The sequence below is a fragment of the Dermacentor andersoni genome, chromosome 11 (assembly GCF_023375885.2).
Source record: "Dermacentor andersoni chromosome 11, qqDerAnde1_hic_scaffold, whole genome shotgun sequence".
In the NCBI taxonomy this organism is placed as follows: Eukaryota; Metazoa; Arthropoda; class Arachnida; order Ixodida; family Ixodidae; genus Dermacentor; species Dermacentor andersoni.
In genome coordinates, this window is record NC_092824.1 from 113,677,734 (window position 1) to 113,697,821 (window position 20,088).

The 20,088-nt window shown below is 43.6% G+C and overlaps 1 protein-coding gene across 1 annotated transcript; it reads left to right on the forward strand.

The window, feature by feature from the left end:
- Positions 1-1,566: 1,566 nt before the first annotated feature.
- On the forward strand, positions 1,567-15,796 carry LOC126539517 (mite group 2 allergen Lep d 2-like). The gene is made up of 4 exons (XM_050186387.3): positions 1,567-1,767; positions 5,158-5,262; positions 8,062-8,237; positions 15,116-15,796. The coding sequence occupies exons 1-4, from the start codon at positions 1,680-1,682 to the stop codon at positions 15,194-15,196; spliced, it is 450 nt and encodes a 149-aa protein (XP_050042344.1). The 5' UTR covers positions 1,567-1,679; the 3' UTR covers positions 15,197-15,796.
- The last annotated feature ends 4,292 nt before the right edge of the window (positions 15,797-20,088 follow it).

Below are 20,088 nucleotides of genomic sequence, written 5' to 3' on the forward strand. Positions count from 1 at the left end.
CTAAATGAAACCTTCTAAAAAAGTAGTTTCCTTGTCACTAAGCCCAATGGACGGCCTACTGACGCATTCGTTTCCCTCTTTCTTGATAAAATAGGCTTCGACAATCTTCCACTCGAACCTGTCTTTTCCAAACTTCAAAAATTTAGTTTTGTCGAACTGAGGGTGGCAATTAGTGCATTCTCTGCAATGCTTTGCAAGGAAGCCCCCTTCATTGTTGCGCAGATTACGACAATGTTCCTTTGCACGCTCATTGAAGCATCGACCTGTTTGTCCGATATAGCAGCGACCACAGCTTAGAGGGATTTGGTACACGACACGTGTCCTGCATTCAGTGAACTTCTTCTAATGCTGAATTGAACAAGCCGGGCGTTTCTCTCGGTTCATGGAATAAAGCTTAGACAACTTGCAAGGCACCGGGAAGAAAACCTGAACATTTACAGTTTATTACTGAGTTGACGCTTCAGCATAAATTTCGTTGTTTTAATTTTTGGTAGCTGTCGTAAATAAACTGTGGCACAGACCAACGGAGGAGGAGGAGGAGGAGGAGGAGGAGGAGGAGGAGGAGGAGGAGGGAAAGGTAGGGAGGTCAACCAGATGCACGTCCGGTTCGCTACCCTACACAAAGGAAGGGGTTTTAAGGGAAGAAAAGAAAGGAGATTATTGTCAAAGTCAGTGACAAATGTTTTTTTATCTGCTGCATATCCTTATGCCATCATCTAATCGCGAACCCTTATGGGCACAACGGCTGACACATGAGGTGGAAACATCTCGCTGCCAACCACAATGCCAAATAATACCAGAACATAGTATATCTTTCTGTAACCTCAGCGCTCAGTAGTATCCCTAGTATCCTGAGTGCAAACTCGTTGTGATGGCTGTTCATCAAGTGGCCGTGCTCCACAGGGAAGTGCCTGTTGGGAATTGGACGCTATAGATATTTAATATACTCAGCGCTGCATAGCATTTGTATCGCCTTGGCACATTCATTACGGGGGTATTGGCCTAGGATGGGCACGTACCAACATCACGTACTGAGTGCCGACCTTGTTAGGGCACATACCGAGTGAGCCAGTTGTCTACTAGGCCAGACAGTAGCTAGCAGCAAGTTGTCTATTCGGACACATACGCAGCAGCCCATGTCTGCTCGGCAAGGCAGACTACATCTAGCTGCCCCCCCCCCCCCCCCATGTTGACACTATTTCCATAAGCGGCCAGAAGCATACAAACAACAAAGTGTGTGTGTATGTGGGAGGGGGGAGGGTAAGAGCGAAAGAAAGGCTGTTGTTTTAAAAAATGAAGGCCCGAATAAAAATTAATGCAACCAGTAGATTTAATCTTTCTCCTCTTAACTGCGGCAAACCTCACCAAGTTCGGCGCAGCGGATTCCGAACAAAACGAAGTTTCCGTTTCCCATGTATTCAGATAGGAGCTCGCGATCGAGGTATATGCTTCGCTTAATGGGGAAAGAGTGTGCGACGGAGGCAGTGGGTCGATGAGATGGCAGCCACGCATGGGACGACACATGGAAACCGACAGCGCGCAGCTGCGCCCCCGTCCGACTACAGCCGCCGATAAGCGGCTTGCCCAGGTATATGAGAGCGCACCGGCGTCTCCCGACAGGTAGTACGATTCGCTTTGTTGCAGCCGTACTCGTGGGACGCTAAAATTACAGATTCGAGATGCGTCACCACGCATTCCTGGCTCACCTGCTTCTGCTAGTGGCCGCATGCGGAGCACAGAAGCTACTTACTCTAGAAGAATGCAAAGGTAAGTTCACTTTATTTCACTAGCTTTACTTACAATTGCTCCCGCCACACCTATGATATCCCTTACATCGTCTTGTACGGGGGGCTTCGCGTAACTTGAACGAAGGATTTAAAAAAAAAAAAAGTGGTTGACCGCTGCTGGGTGAAACCAGTGACGTATGGTTTGCGTCGTGTTGCACTCATCAAATGTTTTTTTTTTTTTTTAATATTCCGCTTAATTCGATAAATAACTGTTATGAATTATTCAAAGAACATTAGTATTCACTTTAGGGCCACGTTCATTTGGTTACGTTGTACAGGGGGTTCAAAAACCACCGATCCAATTTTGTGGCAACGTACAGTCGCGGACAGAATATTACGGACCATGAAATCTAAGAAAAAGCTGAATATCTCCGCAACCTCACAACGCAATCTGGTATTTGCATTTTGGACCTCGACTAGAATATGCTAACAACGTTGTCGTGGGCAGTTTTACTGGTTACTGATACAGGCTGCTTGGGAATTGAACGTTTTCGGAGATCCCGTGGTCCATTTTATTCTGTCCGCGAGTGTACATGCGGCGTGATGATTTTTTTCGGCGTTTAAGGAAAGCCTGCGAAATATGAATTCAAACCACGTGACTGCGCTCATGCGCCGTCGCATTAGAACGCTCTCAACTGTGCTTCGAGCCTATCGCCTATAAGGGACGACGGCGCTTCGTCTCCGTGTGCCACCGTCAAAGATGCTGACGCACTGTGAAGCCTATGCCTATACAGACGCGCCCGCTCAATTCGAGCACGAGCGCAATCGTGTAGTTTTATTTCATATTTCGCGGGATTTCTTTAAACGCCGAAAGAAATCGCCACGCAGCATGTACGCTGCCACAAAAAATTTGATTGGTCATTTCTGAACACACGAACAAAACGCACTTGGTCCTAAAGTGAATGTTAAAGATTTCGTATAATTGATCTTAGTTAAATAATAAATCGAAATATTCAAAATATAGTCTAAGAAGCGCCACATGACGGCAAACCATATGTCGTTGGTTTCATTCAGCTACGCCCAACCATTTTTTAAATCCTTGGTTCAAGTTACGTGAAACGCCCTGAATATATAGAACATCTTTTGAAGCTAAGATAAAGAAAGAAACGGGGACTGCAGCGCGATTTAGGTGGGTTTCTTGAAATACGTGCACGATAAACTGCAAAGAGCAAGCAACTAATTAGTTATCAACTTTCTTTTTCCTGAGCGCTCTTTCCCATCGGCCGGTCAGCTTCGCTTTGATATGCCTGCAGCACCACGATTCAATTGGTGGCGCTTTTATTTTTCTACGAACAATTCTAGTGTAAGTGATTTTTGTGAATAGGGGCCTTGAATAGTAGCAGTAGTGAATTCATGATCCCTTAGCAGAAATCCTACGACTAGCACAAGTTTTCGAAATGTCTGACGTTAAAGTGGGCTACGCAATGCGCTCCAGTCGAGCTTCTCGAAATCGACGCTATTGAAGCGTCTTCTGCAACACTACAGTCATATCGGATTCCGTAGATTTGACGCAATTGCTTCAGAGTTAATATTGAAGAGAATAGAAAGCAATGCGCGCAACAAAGTGCAAGCAGGTTCACGAGGATGTAGTTTATTAGCGGGGTAGCTAAGCCGAGTTCATCAAGATTCAGCTCGCTTGCAGCGAAAGAGACGATGTAAACGCAGGAAGAAAAGCACATAGTACCAGCGCTGTTGTTTAACGTTAAATTGTAGACATACGAGAGCATCGGCTACATTCGAGCAGGCTATTACAGAATACATCCAATAAATCAAGGCTCACATAACGCGCTCATAAATACAACAGATATTTAATTACGTAACTAAAACAATAAAGAACGTAAAGCTAAGTGGGGCTCACCATGTGTACTACCGATAATGTATGACAATAAGCTAAAATAATGCCACTACTCTCTTCGTCTCGTTCCACATAATTACCGCTAAATAAATGGAAGATATTGTATGTGGATGGAACCTGCGTGGAAGGAACGTCATTGAGCATCGGCGCTTCCTTCAGTTAAACTTCTCGCCACTGTTAATACATATCACTCTTAAGCATTGTTTCACGTAAGTTTCATTTATTGAGTGGAGCATCTTAATCTCGTTTCACTTAGCAAATTGAACATTTATGCGCATATGTTGCATTGCTTAGTGACACTTATGCGGAACGGAATTAGTGGCTGTATTAAACATGCATACGCGAATGTCATGTAGAAGTAAAGCAGACGCAAAGACCGAGTACAAGTACAGAGTTCGCAACGAAATCACGAAATCAAATCAAATCAATTAGTTTGCTGTTCACAACTAAACCCATAAGACCACCAAAGGACATCTCCTAAATGGGGCATGACCATGTGCCAAAAACGTTGGTTACAAGAAGCACGTCTACACCGGGGCTGCAACCTGTCGCGTAAATGTGCTCACCGTTCACGTTGTAGAGGGTCCTTGAGAAAGCGCTGCACACAAATCTGGGATGTCACGTTACACGGGGAGCTCGTCTTGCGCGCTATTATTGCGTTGGCACCATGTCTTCAGCTGCAAGCAGAGTGGACAGAACTGTTGGGCGAACGTGATGGGTCGTCGACCATCAACAGTTCAATGCGGGAGGGTTAGGACATTTCGTTAACAGCAAGTGCAATTATCGAAAAGAATCTCTGAATAATAAGCGTGTGACGTTTCGTCCACGAGATCTCGGCACACAAGAGTTTTTGCATTGCGTCCCCGTCAGAATGCAACCGCTGAAGCCCGCAACTGAACCGGCGACATCTTGTATGCAGTAACCGAGCGCTAGCCACTCGGCCAATGCATCAGGTACTAAAAGGTCCGTCGCTAGCGCGCCTTTAGATTCCGTTATGCTTTTTTTATTTCGATCATGGCAAAGCTAGAATTGACAAGGAGCTACTGATCCCGTGTTTACTTATTCGCCAGCCGCTTGTTCGCCAGCTACCTGGCATAATTTATCTCCAAGAAAGGCAGGTTTAGCGTCAGGACAAGTCCTGACAAAATGCTTGTTAAACGCAGAAATGCTCTGTTTAACTAATCGCTCAACTGGTATGAATAAAACCGCTAAATAATTAACTAGGCCCATGAATTTAAAACAAACAAAATAAATTGTTGTGATTGTTCCGAGCTGCTTTGGACTCAAATATGTGGTGAGAAATACCTACGTATTTCGATTTATTCAGTAAAAAACGTATATCCTGCGCATTAAATGTGATTGCGCTTCTTCGCTTGCGTTTCAATGAAATGAGTGCAATTCAAGTAGTTCCGGTTAACCACCTGGTGCGATAAACTACTTGGGGGGGGAGGGGGGGGGGAGGGGTGCAGATCGTCCACGCAAATTTTTTCACACGCTCCTACTTTTTTGCTACAGACAAGAGCCCCGCCTTCAAGAACGTCACCATTTCGCCTTGCGACAAAGATCCTTGCGTGATCAAGATAGGCGAGAAATACAACGTCAGCTTCTCCTTCGAAGCGAGTGAGTATCGTTGCACATATGGGATGACGTACCCGTTGTGGCATCTACACAAAAATGCATCGAAGAGGCACTAAAAAGCACTACACTAAATCAGTTTAGACAGATAAAACGCTATTTGAAAATTCTGTTGTCGTTAGTTTCGAAATAATAGGTTGATTATTAAGAGATAAAAATAAAGGTCAGAGTTGCAGTCTTTCTTTTTTTTTTTTCAATTTCGCGGCGAATCCTGAATGCCGGTACGTCACTGTGACATCATGGATTTCAAAGCATCTTTTTTCATATCTATGCCCCGTTACCTCAGTTTAAAGTTCTGATAACTCACCGCGTTGAATCTCTGGCTTCTACAGAACATGATGTGGTCTATCTTTACCGCTAAAAAATTAATTAGGCCCTAGAATACGCTGTCAAAATCTCTGACGTCACAGTGAGCTTGTGCGGGAACTTCAAGGAGGCGTCGACAGCAGTCTTTTGTTATTGCACTTTTTCTGGCTAACCAGGCATCTTACCGTGGTAAGAGCGGTGTTTTTGATGGCGTAGAAGGGTAATTAACTGATGAAGCAGACACAACTTTTCTCTTTGGTGTCCCTTTTATTAGGAGCGCCAGGCATAAACAACTGACACTTTTTGTGTACAACGCACTCAAACACCATTCAACCCTCATGAGCATTGTTTAAGGCTTCCAAATAAAAAAAATTAAATCAGCATACAAAAATATTTGTAACAACATTGGCAGAAATTAGCGTGATCAACATGTTAGTACAACGTAGGGTTAATAAGCGACTTCTTTAGATTTTGCTTCAAACAAGTGCAAAGGAGGAACACGTGTAATATTAGAATTCAGGTTACTCAAGATCCTGCCTCAAAATTGCTTATTAAATTGTGTATACTTAGAGCGTACTCGCGGTAATAGAAAAAGCTGCCAAGCGCGCTAATTATTTCGACAATGACGCAAAGTCACAGTTGTTAATTTACTCGTGAATAAGTTCAAACAGGAAGTAAGCAGGAAGAATATGTGGCTAGGTTACAGACCTTTAGTATACCGTTTGTTTTAAACAGGTGTGCTGCGTTTGTAATAGGCACGGAGTGCGTTGATATACGAAGAAACCCCTCAACCCTTAAACTTAATTCGTACTCAAGATTTGCGCAGATGCGGCAATTCATCGTGGACAATATTTTTTTTTTTTTCTAAACACGTTTGGGTGCACTGCTCCCTCATTTCGTCAGCATAAGAGGCACTCGTTTTCCAGTTGACCTACAAAAGATGGCCGACCTTCCGCTTACGGCAACACTGAGTCAAGGGCAGAATTGCAAATAGCGAGGATGTGATATAGAAGAAAGACGCAAGCTTTAACGATATGCTAGAGAGATGCGGCGTGGAAGAGATGGCGGCAAGTATAGCGGCACCAGCTCGTGTGCGCCAACTTTATTTCTACTTCTCGGGGCGACGTCCGCTATCTTGCGCAAGTCGAACTACATGTGTGGAGAAACGCGCCTGCAAAATGCTGCATATCCCCCGTGCATCTGACATTGCTAGCGTTCAGCAAGAACAGTGGTGGTGGTGATGGTAACAACTTTATGGACAATCTGGCAAATTCGTGGCCTGGGCCTAGGCCGTCCACGAAGAGGTTCGCAGATCCTGTCTCCTCGCCGCCTCACGGGCTTGCTGGATGGCCCATATATGATTTTGGAGGTTTGAGCTCCGTCCATCGCACCACAGCTTCATCTGGGGAAACTGCATTTTCTCTGCATATAACCTCACATTCCCAGAGAATGTGTCTAAGCGATGCGTGAGCCCTGCCGCATAGTTTGCAGTTATCGTCTGAATAGATGTCTGAATATATCCTCCCGAGATGGAAGGGGTTTGGTCGTGCACAACTTACGCGCCGTTCCAATCAAAACGACTTTTTGTACAGGCGGACTTACGCTGGCGACCTAAACCAGTAATTAGTCAGCCTGATCGCTTATTACACAAATGCAGAGGAAAGTCATCAACAGACCAATAAAGCGGTGTCATGTAGAATGATTGGAATTTGGGCAAACTTGTATTTGGTAATGTCGAAAACAACACCCACAACACGCGCACTATACTAAAAAGGGCAGGAGCAAAAGGCGCTGCTTGCTGACAAAAAAAGATTGAAAATGAGTCCCGCCACACTATTAAAAAGTCAGATAAAGGAAGCAAATTCAGCAGATCTATTATTTGTTCATGCTTGACGAATTACTAATTCATAAAATTAAATTCTGATTCACCAGAAAGTGCCACGGGGTAACGAAAGGAACCAATGCAAGGGTTTCTTATTAGAAATGGCTATTTTTCCATATTTGAGAAAATACCCGTTTTCGCTAGTTTGTACTTGTCTAGATCTGAACTGACGTCACGATATGAACTGTGGGCTGCCAAACGTCTGTTTCGTCACATTTACTATAGGTCAGTATGCGCAGTTTCTTCAGTGTTTCACACTTGAACAACTACGGCTATGTTTCTTTTTATTTCTGATATATATATATATATATATATATATATATATATATATATATATATCTTTTGCACATCAAACCGATCTGCAACTTGTTTCAGTGTACAAGTGTTTCCTGGCGTAACGGCTTGTTGTTATGCTACCTTTATGATTCATTTAAGGATTTGTTAGCTAATCGGGGCTGCAGGCCCCATCAAGCCTATAGAGGGATTTTCGCTACTACCCACTAAATGTCAGTGATGCTGAAATTATTTATTTATTTATTTATTTATTTATTTTAGTCTAATGCAACGCTAACGTCGTGCTACGCGCGGCCATGCAGCTAGCGACGCAGACTTCTTGATGCTGACCACGGTGGACCAACAGCAAGCCGACACGACGAGCGTCCAGTCCGCGCGCTCGATGAGCTGCCACTTCGTCGACCTGCCTTGCAACGTGACCAAGGGGGAGGTCGTCCAAGGATCAACGACACTGAGACTGTACGGTGCATTCATGCCCGTAAGTCAATCATCGCATTCGCATTCTTAGAAAGCCTCGGCTCAGGCTGGTTACTGATGAGGTCGAGCACTCAGGAACTTAAGTTTTGCCTCTGTGAAGGGTCAGTCATCAACTCCAGAAATTTGCAACTGCTCTGATGACTTTCCTAAAGATCAACGGATCTGAGAAGATCCACTTTATCCCACTTTCAATCTCTCATGCTCTCTCCGCCGTGCAAGGTGGCCAAACGGACGTCAGTCTGGTTAACCTCCCTGCATTCATTTGTTTCTCTCTCTCTTTCTCTGACACTTTGCTCGGGAAATCCTCTGTGAATGCATGAAAGCGGAGAAATCATTTCGTTCAATCTCAAGTGAACAAGTTATGTCGTGTTTCTGTGTGTTTAAAAGCGTCACTAATTTATGGCGTGGGCCATCCCAACAATGGGGATGCGACACGCACCGTAGTACAGGGATACCGATTTAGACCAAGTGGAGGTTCCTTGACGTGCACCTAAAGCACCTGCCATGGCGGGAGTTCTATGAGCATTCATGTTGGGTACTAGGCGCGAAAACACACACGACACAAGGAAGGAGACGGGACAGAGCGCCACTTACAACTGCTTTTATTCGGAGGCACACCACACACTTATATACCCGTCTGAGACGCAAGGACCACAATCACATCAAGATTGATATGGAAGCGAACTGATTAAATATTTCTTTTCAGCCATATATAAAGATATTGACGGGTCGCTGACGCACATGCTTCCTTTCTTTTCGATAAAGAAAGCTTCAATCACTTCCCTAGTGTGTGGTGTGCCTCCGAATAAAAGCAGTTGTAAGTGGCGCTCTGTCCCGTCTCCTTCCTTGTGTCGTGTGTGTTTTCGCGCCTAGTACCCAAGATGAATTGTGACCAACTCGCCCAACAAGACGTCCTTTTAAGCTATGAGCATTATTAGGATGCTTTCGTCCAGGAGCTATTTAAATGAATGGAAACATAATCCTGGTCAGCATCAACTAAACCAATTTTAACGTTTTTCTACGTGATATCTGTTTTGTGTGGTAAGCTGCAGATATTTAAATTATGTTGCAATATTTCTTTACGAATTTGTCACATCTCTCTCCCTAATTTCAGGATCAAGATCAAAAAAGATTATTCCATCAGTCTGTAGAATTAGGCTTTCTATCCTAAATACGAGAAATGTTAGATTGGTTCCGCTATTCTCGAGAACGGGATCATTTCTGCTTTTCACTTGCATTTAAATAGGGTTCATTCTGAGCTAAAGATGTCACGTTAGTTTGAAATCAGGAAATCGCCTTTTTTTAATTTCCCTACTCAAACGCCACGTGAAACACAAGGATGTCTTTGACAGCATCTAGACGAATTTGAACTTGCTGTACCTAAGCGATACTAAAATTCTGCTGGAATCAGAATCTTGGGGGGCCTGAAGGTTTGTACAATCTTAGAGGAAAAAATTGATCAATCGAAATAAATCACTAAGCTTAGAACTTCGTAAATACCGCATCAAAAACAAATAGCGATTCGTAAACCGCTAAAGCGTGCAACTATAGCAGTTAAGTATCACGTGGAATGGTCACACCGTGTGTGAACTGTAAAGTTAATGAAACTCGTACTGACCAATCAGCGCATTTTTGAGGGCTGAATTTGTCTATTTTTGACGTCTTCAGTGATGCAGTTCACACTGCACAGATATTTATCCTGTGCTGAGTTGTAATTTCAAACATATGGAGGTGAGCGATAGGTGGAGGTCAAAAGCGTGGCAGTTTGGGGGAGTTGGTATGTCATGACTGTTTTAGGCTTGTAGCGCAGCTCAGGACGAGCAAAAAAGGAAGGAGGTAGAAGTAATCAAAGGTAGGGCTCACCCTGTTTTCCGCTCCCTTTGATTACCCCTACCTCCTTCCTTTTTTGCTCGTCCAGAGCTGCGCTACAAGCCTAAAACAAGATAGGTTGAGGGTCCAGTTTCAGGCCGCATTCCGATGGGGACGGAATGCAAATACGATTGTGGAGCATGATTTGGATGCACGCAAAAAAAGAAAGAAAGAAAGAAAGAAGGAAAGAAAGAAGGAAAGAAGGAAAGAAAGAAGGAATGAAAGAAAGAAGGAAAGAAGGAAAGAAAGAAAAATGGAAGAATGAAAGAAAGAAAGAAGGAAAGAAAGAAGGAAAGAAGGAAGGAAAGAGGGAAAGAAGGAAAGAAGGAAAGAAGGAAGGAAAGAAGGAAAGAAAACAGGAAGGAAGGAAAGAAAGAAGGAAAGAAGGAGAGAAGGAAAGAAAGAAGGAAAGAAAGAAGGAAGGAAGGAAAGAAGGAGAGAAGGAAAGAAAGGAAAGAAAGAAGGTAAGAAGGACAGAAAGAGGGAAAGAAGGAAACAAAGAAGGAAAGAAGGAAGGAGAGAAGGAAAGAAAGAAGGAATGAAAGAAAGAAGGAATGAATGAAAGAAGGAAAGAAGGAAAGAAAGAAGGAAGGAAAGAAGGGAAGAAAGAGGGAAAGAAGGAAAGAAGGAGGGAAGGATGGAAAGAAGGAAAGGATGGAAAGAAGGAAAGAAGGTGTGAAAGAAAGAAGGAAAGAAGGAAGGAAAGAAAGAAGGAAGGAAGGAAGGAAGGAAGGAGAGAAAGAAGGAAAGAAGGAAAGAAGGCAGGAGAGAAGGAAAGAAGGATAGAAGGAAGGAAGGAAAGAAAGAAAGAAGGAATGAAAGAAAGAAGGAAAGAAAGAAAGGATAGAAGGAAGGAAGGAAAGAAAGAAAGAAGGAAAGAAGGAAGGAAGGAGAGAGAGAAAGAAGGAGAGAATGAAGGAAAGAGAGAAGGAAGGAAAGAAGGAAGGAAAGAAGGAAGGAAAGAATGAGGGAAAGAAGGAAAGAAGGGAAGAAGGAAAGAAGGAAAGAAAGAAGGAAGGAAAGAGGGAAGAAAGAAGGAAAGAAAGAAGGAAAGAAAGAAGGAAAGAAGAAATGAAGGAAAGAAGGAAGCAAAGAAGGAAGGAAAGAAGGAAAGAAAGAAGGAAGGAAGGAGAGAAGGAAAGAAAGAAGGAAAGAAGGCAGGAAGGTAGGATAGAAGGAAGGAAGGAAAGAAAGAAGGAAGGAAGGAAAGAAGGAAGGAAGGAGAGAAAGAAAGAAGGAAGGATGGAAAGAAGGAAGGAAAGAACGAAGGAAAGAAGGAAGGAAGGAGAGAAGGAAAGAAGGAAAGAAGGAGAGAAAGAAGGAAAGAAGGAAGGCAAAAAGGAAAGAAATGAGGGAAGGAAGGAAAGAGGGAAATAAGAAAAGAAGGAATGAAGGAAAGAGGGAAAGAGGGAAATAAGGAAAGACGGAATGAAGGAAAGAGGGAAAGAAGGTGGGAGAGAAAGAAGGAAAGAATGAAAGAAGGAAGGAAGGAGAGAAAGAAGGAAAGAAGGAAAGAAGGCAGGAAGGTAGGATAGAAGGAAGGAAGGAAAGAAAGAAGGAAGGAAGGAAAGAAGGAAGGAAGGAGAGAAAGAAAGAAGGAAGGATGGAAAGAAGGAAGGAAAGAACGAAGGAAAGAAGGAAGGAAGGAGAGAAGGAAAGAAGGAAAGAAGGAGAGAAAGAAGGAAAGAAGGAAGGCAAAAAGGAAAGAAATGAGGGAAGGAAGGAAAGAGGGAAATAAGAAAAGAAGGAATGAAGGAAAGAGGGAAAGAGGGAAATAAGGAAAGACGGAATTAAGGAAAGAGGGAAAGAAGGAAAGAAAGAAGGAAGGAAAGAAGGAAAGAAGGAAAGAAAGAGGGAAAGAAAGGAAGAAGGAAGGAAGGAAAGAAGGAAAGAAAGAAAGAAGGAAGGAAAGAAGGAAAGAAGGAAAAGAAGGAAAGAAGGAATGAAGGAAAGAAGGGAAGAAGGAAAGAAGGAGAGAAGGAAGGAAGGTGAGAGAGAAAGAAGGAAAGAAGGAAGGAGGGAAGGAAGGAAAGACGGAAAGAAGGAAAGAAAGAAAGATGGAACGAAGGAAAGAAGGAGAGAAAGAAAGAAGGATGGAAAGAAGGAAGGAAAGAAAGGAAGAAGGAAAGAAGGAAAGAAGGAGGGAAGGAGAGAAAGAAAGAAGGAAAGAGGGAGCGAAAGAAGGAAAGAGAGAAGGAAGGAAAGAAGGAAGGAAAAAAGGAACGAGGGAAGGAAGGAAAGAGGGAAAGAAGGAAAGAAGGAAGGAAGAAAAGAAGGAAAGAAAGAAGGAAAGAAAGAAGGAAAGAAGGAATGAAGGAAATAAGGAAAGAAGGAACGAAGGAAAGAAGGAAGGAAAGAAAGAAAGAAGGAAAGAAGGAAAGAAGGAAATAAGGAAGGAAGGAGAGAAAGAAGGAAAGAACGCAGGAAAGAAGGATAGAAGGAAGGAAAGAAAGAAGGAAGGAAGGAAAGAAGGAAAGAAGGAGAGAAAGAAGGAAGGAAAGATGGAAGGGAGGAGAGGAAGAAAGAAGGAAGGAATGAGAGAAAGAAGGAAAGAGAGAACGAAGGAAAGAAGGAAGGAAAAAAGGAAAGAAAGAAGGAAGGAAAGAGGGAAGGAAAGAAGGAAGGAAGGAAAGAAAGAAGGAAGGAAAGAAAGAAGGAAAGAAAGAAGGAAGGAAAGAAGGAAAGAAAGAAGGAAGGAAAGAAGGAAGGAAAGAAAGAGGGAAATAAGGAATGAAGGAAGGAAAGAAAGAAGGAAAGAAAGAAAGAAGGAAAGAAAGAAGGAAAGAAAGAAAGAAGGAAAGAAGGAAAGAAAGAAGGAAAGAAAGAAGGAAGGAATGAAAGAAGGGAAGAAAGAAGGAAGGAAAGAAGGAAGGAATGAAAGAAGGAAAGAAAGAAAGAAGGAAGGAAGGAAAGAAGGAAATAAAGATGGAAAGAAAGAAGGAAATAAAGATGGAAAGAAAGAAGGAAGGAAGAAAGGAAAGAAAGAAGGAAAGAAGGAAGGAAGGAAAGAAGGAAGGAAAGAAGGAAAGGAAGAAGGAAAGAAAGAGGGAAATAGGGAAAGAAGGAAGGAAAGAAAGAAGGAAAGAAGGAGAGAAAGAAGGAAAGATGGAAAGAAGGAAGGAAAGAAAGAAAGAAGGAAAGAATGAAGGAAGGAGAGGAAGAAAGAAGGAAAGAATGAGAGAAAAAAGGAAAGAAAGAAGGAAGGAAAGAAGGAAGGAAAGAAGGAAAGAGGGACATAAGGAAGGAAGGAAAGAAGGAAAGAGGGAAATAAGGAAGGAAGGAAAGAAAGAAGGAAAGAAAGAAGGAAGGAAAGAAGGAAAGAAAGAAGGAAAGAAGGAAAGAAGAAAAGAAGGAAAGAAAGAGGGAAAGAAGGAAAGAAAGAGGGAAAGAAAGAAGGAAAGAAGGAAATAAGGAAAGAAGGAAAGAAGGAAGGAAAGAAAGAATGAAGGAAGGAAAGAAAGAAAGGAAAGAAAGAAGGAAAGAAAGAAATAAGGAAAGAAAGAAAGAAGGAAGGAAAGAAGGAAGGAAAGAAAGAAGGAAAGAAAGAAAGAAGGAAGGAAGGAAGGAAAGAAAGAAGGAAAGAAGGAAAGAAAGAAGGAAGGAAAGAAAGAAGGAAGGAAGGAAAGAAGGAAAGAAGGAAAGAAAGAAGGAAGGAAAGAAGGAAAGGAAGAAGGAAAGAAAGAAGGAAAGAAGGAAATAGGGAAAGAAGGAAGGAAAGAAAGAAAGAAAGAAAGAAAGAAAGAAAGAAAGAAAGAAAGAAATAAAGAAAGATGTGGTCAAAATTAATCCAAAGTTTTCCATGCGGCGTCCCGGATTGGCAACTTTCTCACGTTAAGCAACGCAACTGACATAAACATGTAGCATAAATTTCAATTTATTTCGACTGTGGGAAATTTTTGCAATGAATCAAAGGTTTACGAAGAAAATTGTGAAAACGTTGGTAATGGACCAATACTGTCTGTCCGGGTGACTTTCTAAATATTGTTGAAGCTACATTTCGGAGAAGCTGGCGGTTTTTTACGCGTGACTGACTGTGCTCATTTACCGTGCTTGCGCTTTTCAAGCTGCTGTTTGCAATAACTCAGACAACCCCTTTCAAGACGCAATATATTTCCATCTGACGAAGATGCAGTTTTGAGTCATTTCTTGTGTTTTGAGCACCATTTACAAGATACCATTCTTTGAACTCCTAGGTATACTTTGTGGCGCAAAATACATTTCTTGAAAAGGGACAGAAGAAAGGACTTCCTTTCTTCTGTCCCTTTTCAAGAAATGCATTTTGCGCCACAAAGTATACCTAGGAAATCTAAGCACCAACTTGGCCACGAAGCCCTTTTGGCACATTCTTTGAACGTTTTTCTTTTTTTTTCAGTGGATGTTATTACGTCCACAGATGTGGGCTCCAAGTCCTAGCTCGAAAACTACTTCAGACTGGGAATCACAATCGGCTACTTCACGTGCAGTGTGCTTAAAGAAACCGCCTACACCTGAGAAGTTTACCTGACGGAAATCATTGCGGCCAAAGTTAGCGAAACGGAAGAACTCAATATGGTCACACATTGACGCAGCCAACAAACACCGATAGCAGGTCCACATTACAACTCGTCTCACACATTTTGCGCATAACACCAAATGATCACAAGAAAGCGGAGAAAAAGTGTTAAATAGTGTGGTGCTGTAGAGCAAGATGTGTCCGAGTGGCCAACGTTTCAACGGGCGGGCTTTAACACTGACTCGAATTGACAGACAGGTCCACCTTTCCAAACGTAGGCTGCAGAGACATCTCTCGTTCAATCACTGTTTGCCACTTTGAACGTGTCTGTCAACTTTGAAAACAAGGACGAATGCATTGTTTTACGCAGCACGTTATAACTATTTTTCTTTGGTAATTCACATTCTAGGGATTCGTGTTGGCGCGTAAAATTGTGTTTGCAGCACCCTAAATAGGTTACGGCACTCAATCCTTCAATAAATAAACCCAGCCGTGACGCCCATTTCTTCTATAAACAGGGCAACATGACCTACGAGCTTGATGTCGCCGGGGACAAGGAAACGCTCGCATGCGGAGTCGCCCAGCTGACCGTCGAATGAACGGTTCGATCGAAGACGAGTCACGTGACACAGAGAAGAAACGCTCAGGCCCAGCTTACCATGCTTGCACGAGCAGACTGCTGCCAAGCTGCTTTCGCCGAGGGACGTGAAGCCGAACTGCCGCTTATTTCTTCACTCAGCATTCATTGGTGGTGTGACCTGGAATCAACGTGCACATTTAATGCTGTGTCGTCTTTAATGTCTGTTTTCGATCTAGCCGCTCAAGTTTGCGAAAATGTACACGACTAAATTGTTGATATGCAGTGTGCCCTTCGACACGCGCTGAATATGGCAGTTTATCAGGACAATGCTTAAGTGAATAAAGGTAGCAGCATGAATGGATTTGCATGTTATTTTGTTATTGCTTTCTTTATGCCAAGGTATTGCTGGTAAAGTGAAAAGCAAAGCTACAGGGTTTCGTTCGCTGTTATCTACTGCACGCTAAGTGTTCTTGCTTATTTCCTTAATGCTTTTTAAATAATTTCTATGCTTGCTGATTTTTTGGTTCATCTGCTTTATAAACTAATCTTGTAGCACTTGTACACCAACACACTTCTGTATTTTTACGCTGTTACAATAAATGTCAAACACCAAAATATATTCGAGACAATTCCGAAAGCTCAAAGCAGTTGGAACTGCGAACATACATTCATTCATTCATTTACAACACATAAGAGGCTCCAGTGATGGGGTTCTACACGAGGGGAGGGGGCTATTACAGATGTGTTAAATGTTATACAATTTCCGATCGTTGTCTTGTAGTCAGTGCTACTGGGGTGGAGCACAACGTCAAAGGGAAAGCCATTCTAATCTTGACTAAAAAAATGAAGAAGGGTGTGCAGTGGTTCGAGCAGATGGCGAGTACAAATCATTTGCCGAATATTGCCAATTAGCGGCGAGCTCGACCACTGGAAAAGCTAGCGCCACCGTCGGCGTGACGTGGCGTGAGGGATCACGGGGACACAGCGGCCGCGTCGGCTGCTTCGGAAGCGCCGAAGCGAGCTGAAAACGAAAGTTTAAAGTCCCACCTGCGCCGCGGTTCTGATTAAGTGGTGAGGCTTTATAGCCTTGGGTGTCTGCTTGACAACATTTGAAAGTACTATAATAGGTAGTGGCTGCATTTGGAGGCGTGCAGCATGGAAGGCTACTGCTCGGTGCCGCAGTGCCGGATGCACGCAACGGAGCACGCAGCCACAGGGCAAGGAGCTGCATGAAGCTTGGCTGGCGAAACTTAGAACCGGCAGACAGCCATCGGCTAGAACTCGGGTATGCAGCAAGCACAGGCGCGAGGAACATTTCTGCTACGGCGCCGGGACTGCGCGATATTCGGTGAGTAGCAGAAAACGCGCACAGAGACGCTCGCCCGCGCCCGCTGTCCGGCTAATATCATGACGGTTTGGTCTATCAACTCGTTGATGCTAGGTACTGGCAAGTTCGCTGGAACGGAAAGGGAGCGGTTATAAAACGGACATTAAAAAAAGGCACGGCATATGGCATTTTTGTGTTATGAATTAATGCACTGGATTACGAAAATCAAGCAGAGGGAAATCGCACGCTGAAAAGACCGATAAACATACAGTGCGACGCAACTTGAGAAATAATATTGAAATGTCCACGAATTCAGAAGACAAAAAAAAGATTGAATCGTCGTGACGGCACATCACAGTTGCCGTAGCTAGGCGTCGAAGTCTCTATAACGGAAATATTTTTGAACAATTCTGATAGCGTCCACGCAACAATGGTTGCTAGTGTACTGTCAGATGATCATATGCTGCGGCCTCAAGCTCACGGCATGGTGCGAAAACACGCTCACAGCGAAAGCAAAACATTGTGCGCGGACATACATGCAGACGCGCAGTCGGTCGCTGCGCAGTCGGTCGCCGTTTCGCTTAGACTTCTACAGACCAGCACATATCCGTGTCTGTCCCCTTCTACACGAAGCTTACCCCGACGTATATTGCCACGACGCCTGCCCCTCCTGCGGGCAGACCTCCACTCTAGCACACCTGCTCTGGGAGTGCGGGTCGACATACCCCAAGTTCATCAAGGAGGAGTGGCACTCGCTTCTGCGTAGCCCCGCTCTGGACAACCAAATCCTGGCTGTCCGGGGTGCCCGCCACCGGGCCAGTGGGCTAGACCTGCCGGTCCCGACGTAGGGCTAGCCGGGCGCGCCGCCTTCGCGTCCTCGCCGGACCTGCAATAAAGTTTCTTCACTCACTCACTCAAAGATTGCATTGCTCCCGATGGGAATCTTTAGCGGTTGCGAGTTTTCAAACGTGATGTGACACACTCATTCCTATATTCCAATTCCCGTTAAAAGCAGAAACTGATTATGCAATCACTACACCGACTTGAGTGAAACTTGTTGCATAGATAAAGAAGAAAATATGAGTGTCGAGAGCCATACTGTTATACACCCAGCTTCGCGGTACTTCGACGCTTCGCAAGACTCGGTAAGGGGGCGAACTTGTGCCTCACAAAGAAACTGTAGCGGCAGCGCAGCGGAGAGCCGTAGTCGACGGTAAGCGCGGGTTTGCTGTGCCGATTCAGAGACAAGCATTTATACCGAGTGTTTCATTTTAACGTTAGCAGAATATTTTTTTTCTGTCGCCTGTGCCATATATTGGCTATCTGCTTGTTGAGCTGTATTACTCGAAAAGGTCGACATTGCTTACACTGGAAATCAATATCCATGATTGACTAAGCACTTGGAACGAATTGTGAAACTAGCACGAATTTTTGGACAAGCGCGGTCGAGCGTGCGGTAAAAATGCAGTTTTCCGTTTGCTCTTTCAGCAAAAACCCCTTTTATGCATTGGAGCTCGAAAATTACTGGGACACCAAAGCATTTCACCGCAAACTTCGCGAACGTATATCTCGAAACTGGTGTCATCCTCAGAGTTCGTTGAAAGTGGGTATGACTTTAAAAGTCACCGACTACAATTCGCAAATCGCAACATGTGCGACAAAGCAACTAGTTTATCGGTTAATTAATATACATTTATTATGCAATTATTCTCTTTCATTTTTCGTGTAAATATTGTGCGGCTCTGAGGGCAGTCTCACTCAAGAAGTAGCATTGCGCTACATGCGGTTATTTCTAAAAAAAAAAATTTAATAAAATAAAACACCCCGCGTATCGTCGCATGGTCGCAATTCCCTGAGGAAATGTTTACGGACGAGGGATCGCGCGATGAAGCCGATTTTGTTCGCTGCCTAAGAATGCAACTTGAAATAGAAGACTGCATTATACATGTAAAAGCAGGAGCCAACGTTTCGACAAGTGGAAGAAAACAAGTCCACTTATCGAAACATTGGCTCCTGCTTTCACGTTGTTCTCGTTTTTCTCAGTCTGAATTAGCTATCGTAATGATTAGGTTTCTGAATAGTGATTCGTTGTTTTTTTTTTTGTGAAAGTAGTTGTAAACTTCATGCGTAGGTTTTTCTTTTATCAGAAAGCGTGTCGCATACTTGAATCGACAGAGGCAGAAAGCGGAACTTTTTTTATAATTGGATATCATCCCCAATGCGTTGCTGTCGACACATTGAAAAATGGACTTTCGCTGTTTTCACAGATGTTTTCTTTGAAGAGCCATCAAAAGGTGCCCGATACTAAATGGCCCTCTCTGTCGGCAGCGTTGTGTCACTGCCACGTGCACAACGTCATGGCACATACCGGAAAGACCTGATGTTGCACAGCTGCTCGTGTAATGGCACTAGCTGGTACGACATCGTGAACAAAAAAAAATACCTGGTAGAATAGCGTCATAGGACGAATATGAGACATAAATCTTTGCGGAGGATTCTGCTTGTACATCTGCACAATTCTCTGCGGCAGGCACCTGCACACATAAAAATTTTCGCAAGAAGTTAAACATCGTTTCTTTCGCTTACGCAACACCAGCGCGTGTGGTTCTTACATCCCATAGGCTGAACTCCCGCCATATGCAAGTAAATGTAAATAAATTCTAGGGTTTTGGCTGCCAGAACCACGATATGATCATGAGGCACGCCATAGTGTTGGACACCGGATTAATTATTACCATCTGGGGTTCCGTTAACGTGCACCCAGTGCACCGTACACGACCGTTTTCGCAATTCGCCCCCATCGAACTGTGGCCGCTGTGGCATTTCAGCCCGCGCCATCGGGCTTAGCAGCGCAGCGTCTTGGTCACTACGCCACCGCGGTGGCTCATATATATGTAGGCAGACTTATGCCGAGCTTGTTCCAAAAAAAGAAGGGAGGGGGGATAGGTATTGGAGGAAGCTGGGGGGAATTCGAATAAAAAAAAATAGGTAGCCATTTTCTAGCACCTCAGTTTTAGTATTAGTTTTCTAATTAGCTAAGACCTTAAGAAATCTTCACCTCAGCTCGTCATGAGCAATCGCCACCTGTGGCTTATAACGCATCATTTTCTTGAGCATTTCGCCCCTTTCAGAAATTTTATTAACGCTAGAAGACGTAAAACCATGTTTTCTTTTTTTCTTGACAGGGGCGACATCCTATCATCCCTTTTGAGTGAAATAGGTTTTTCACACTATTTGCGGCCTTCGTTCTGTTACTGATGCCTATTACGTTCAAGAAAACAAAATTATGGTAGCTGAGCCATTATAGGGGTTATAAACCACAATGTATTTTGCTGACCTATCTTTACGTACAACCATATCCTACCCAATACTCACCGACAGCAATATCTCGCTGAGCGCAGCAACAACCCCTCTTGCGTTTTTGTTTTTACGACTTGCATGAAATGGCTCGGCATAAAAAACGACCTTGAAATATTGTAACGGGAGCCTCTGCAGCAAGAAAACGCAATACTAGCCGTCTCTATGAAGTCGTACACAGTGGTTTGCAAGACCGTTTTCAAAGCACCCTCGCTTACTCACCAATT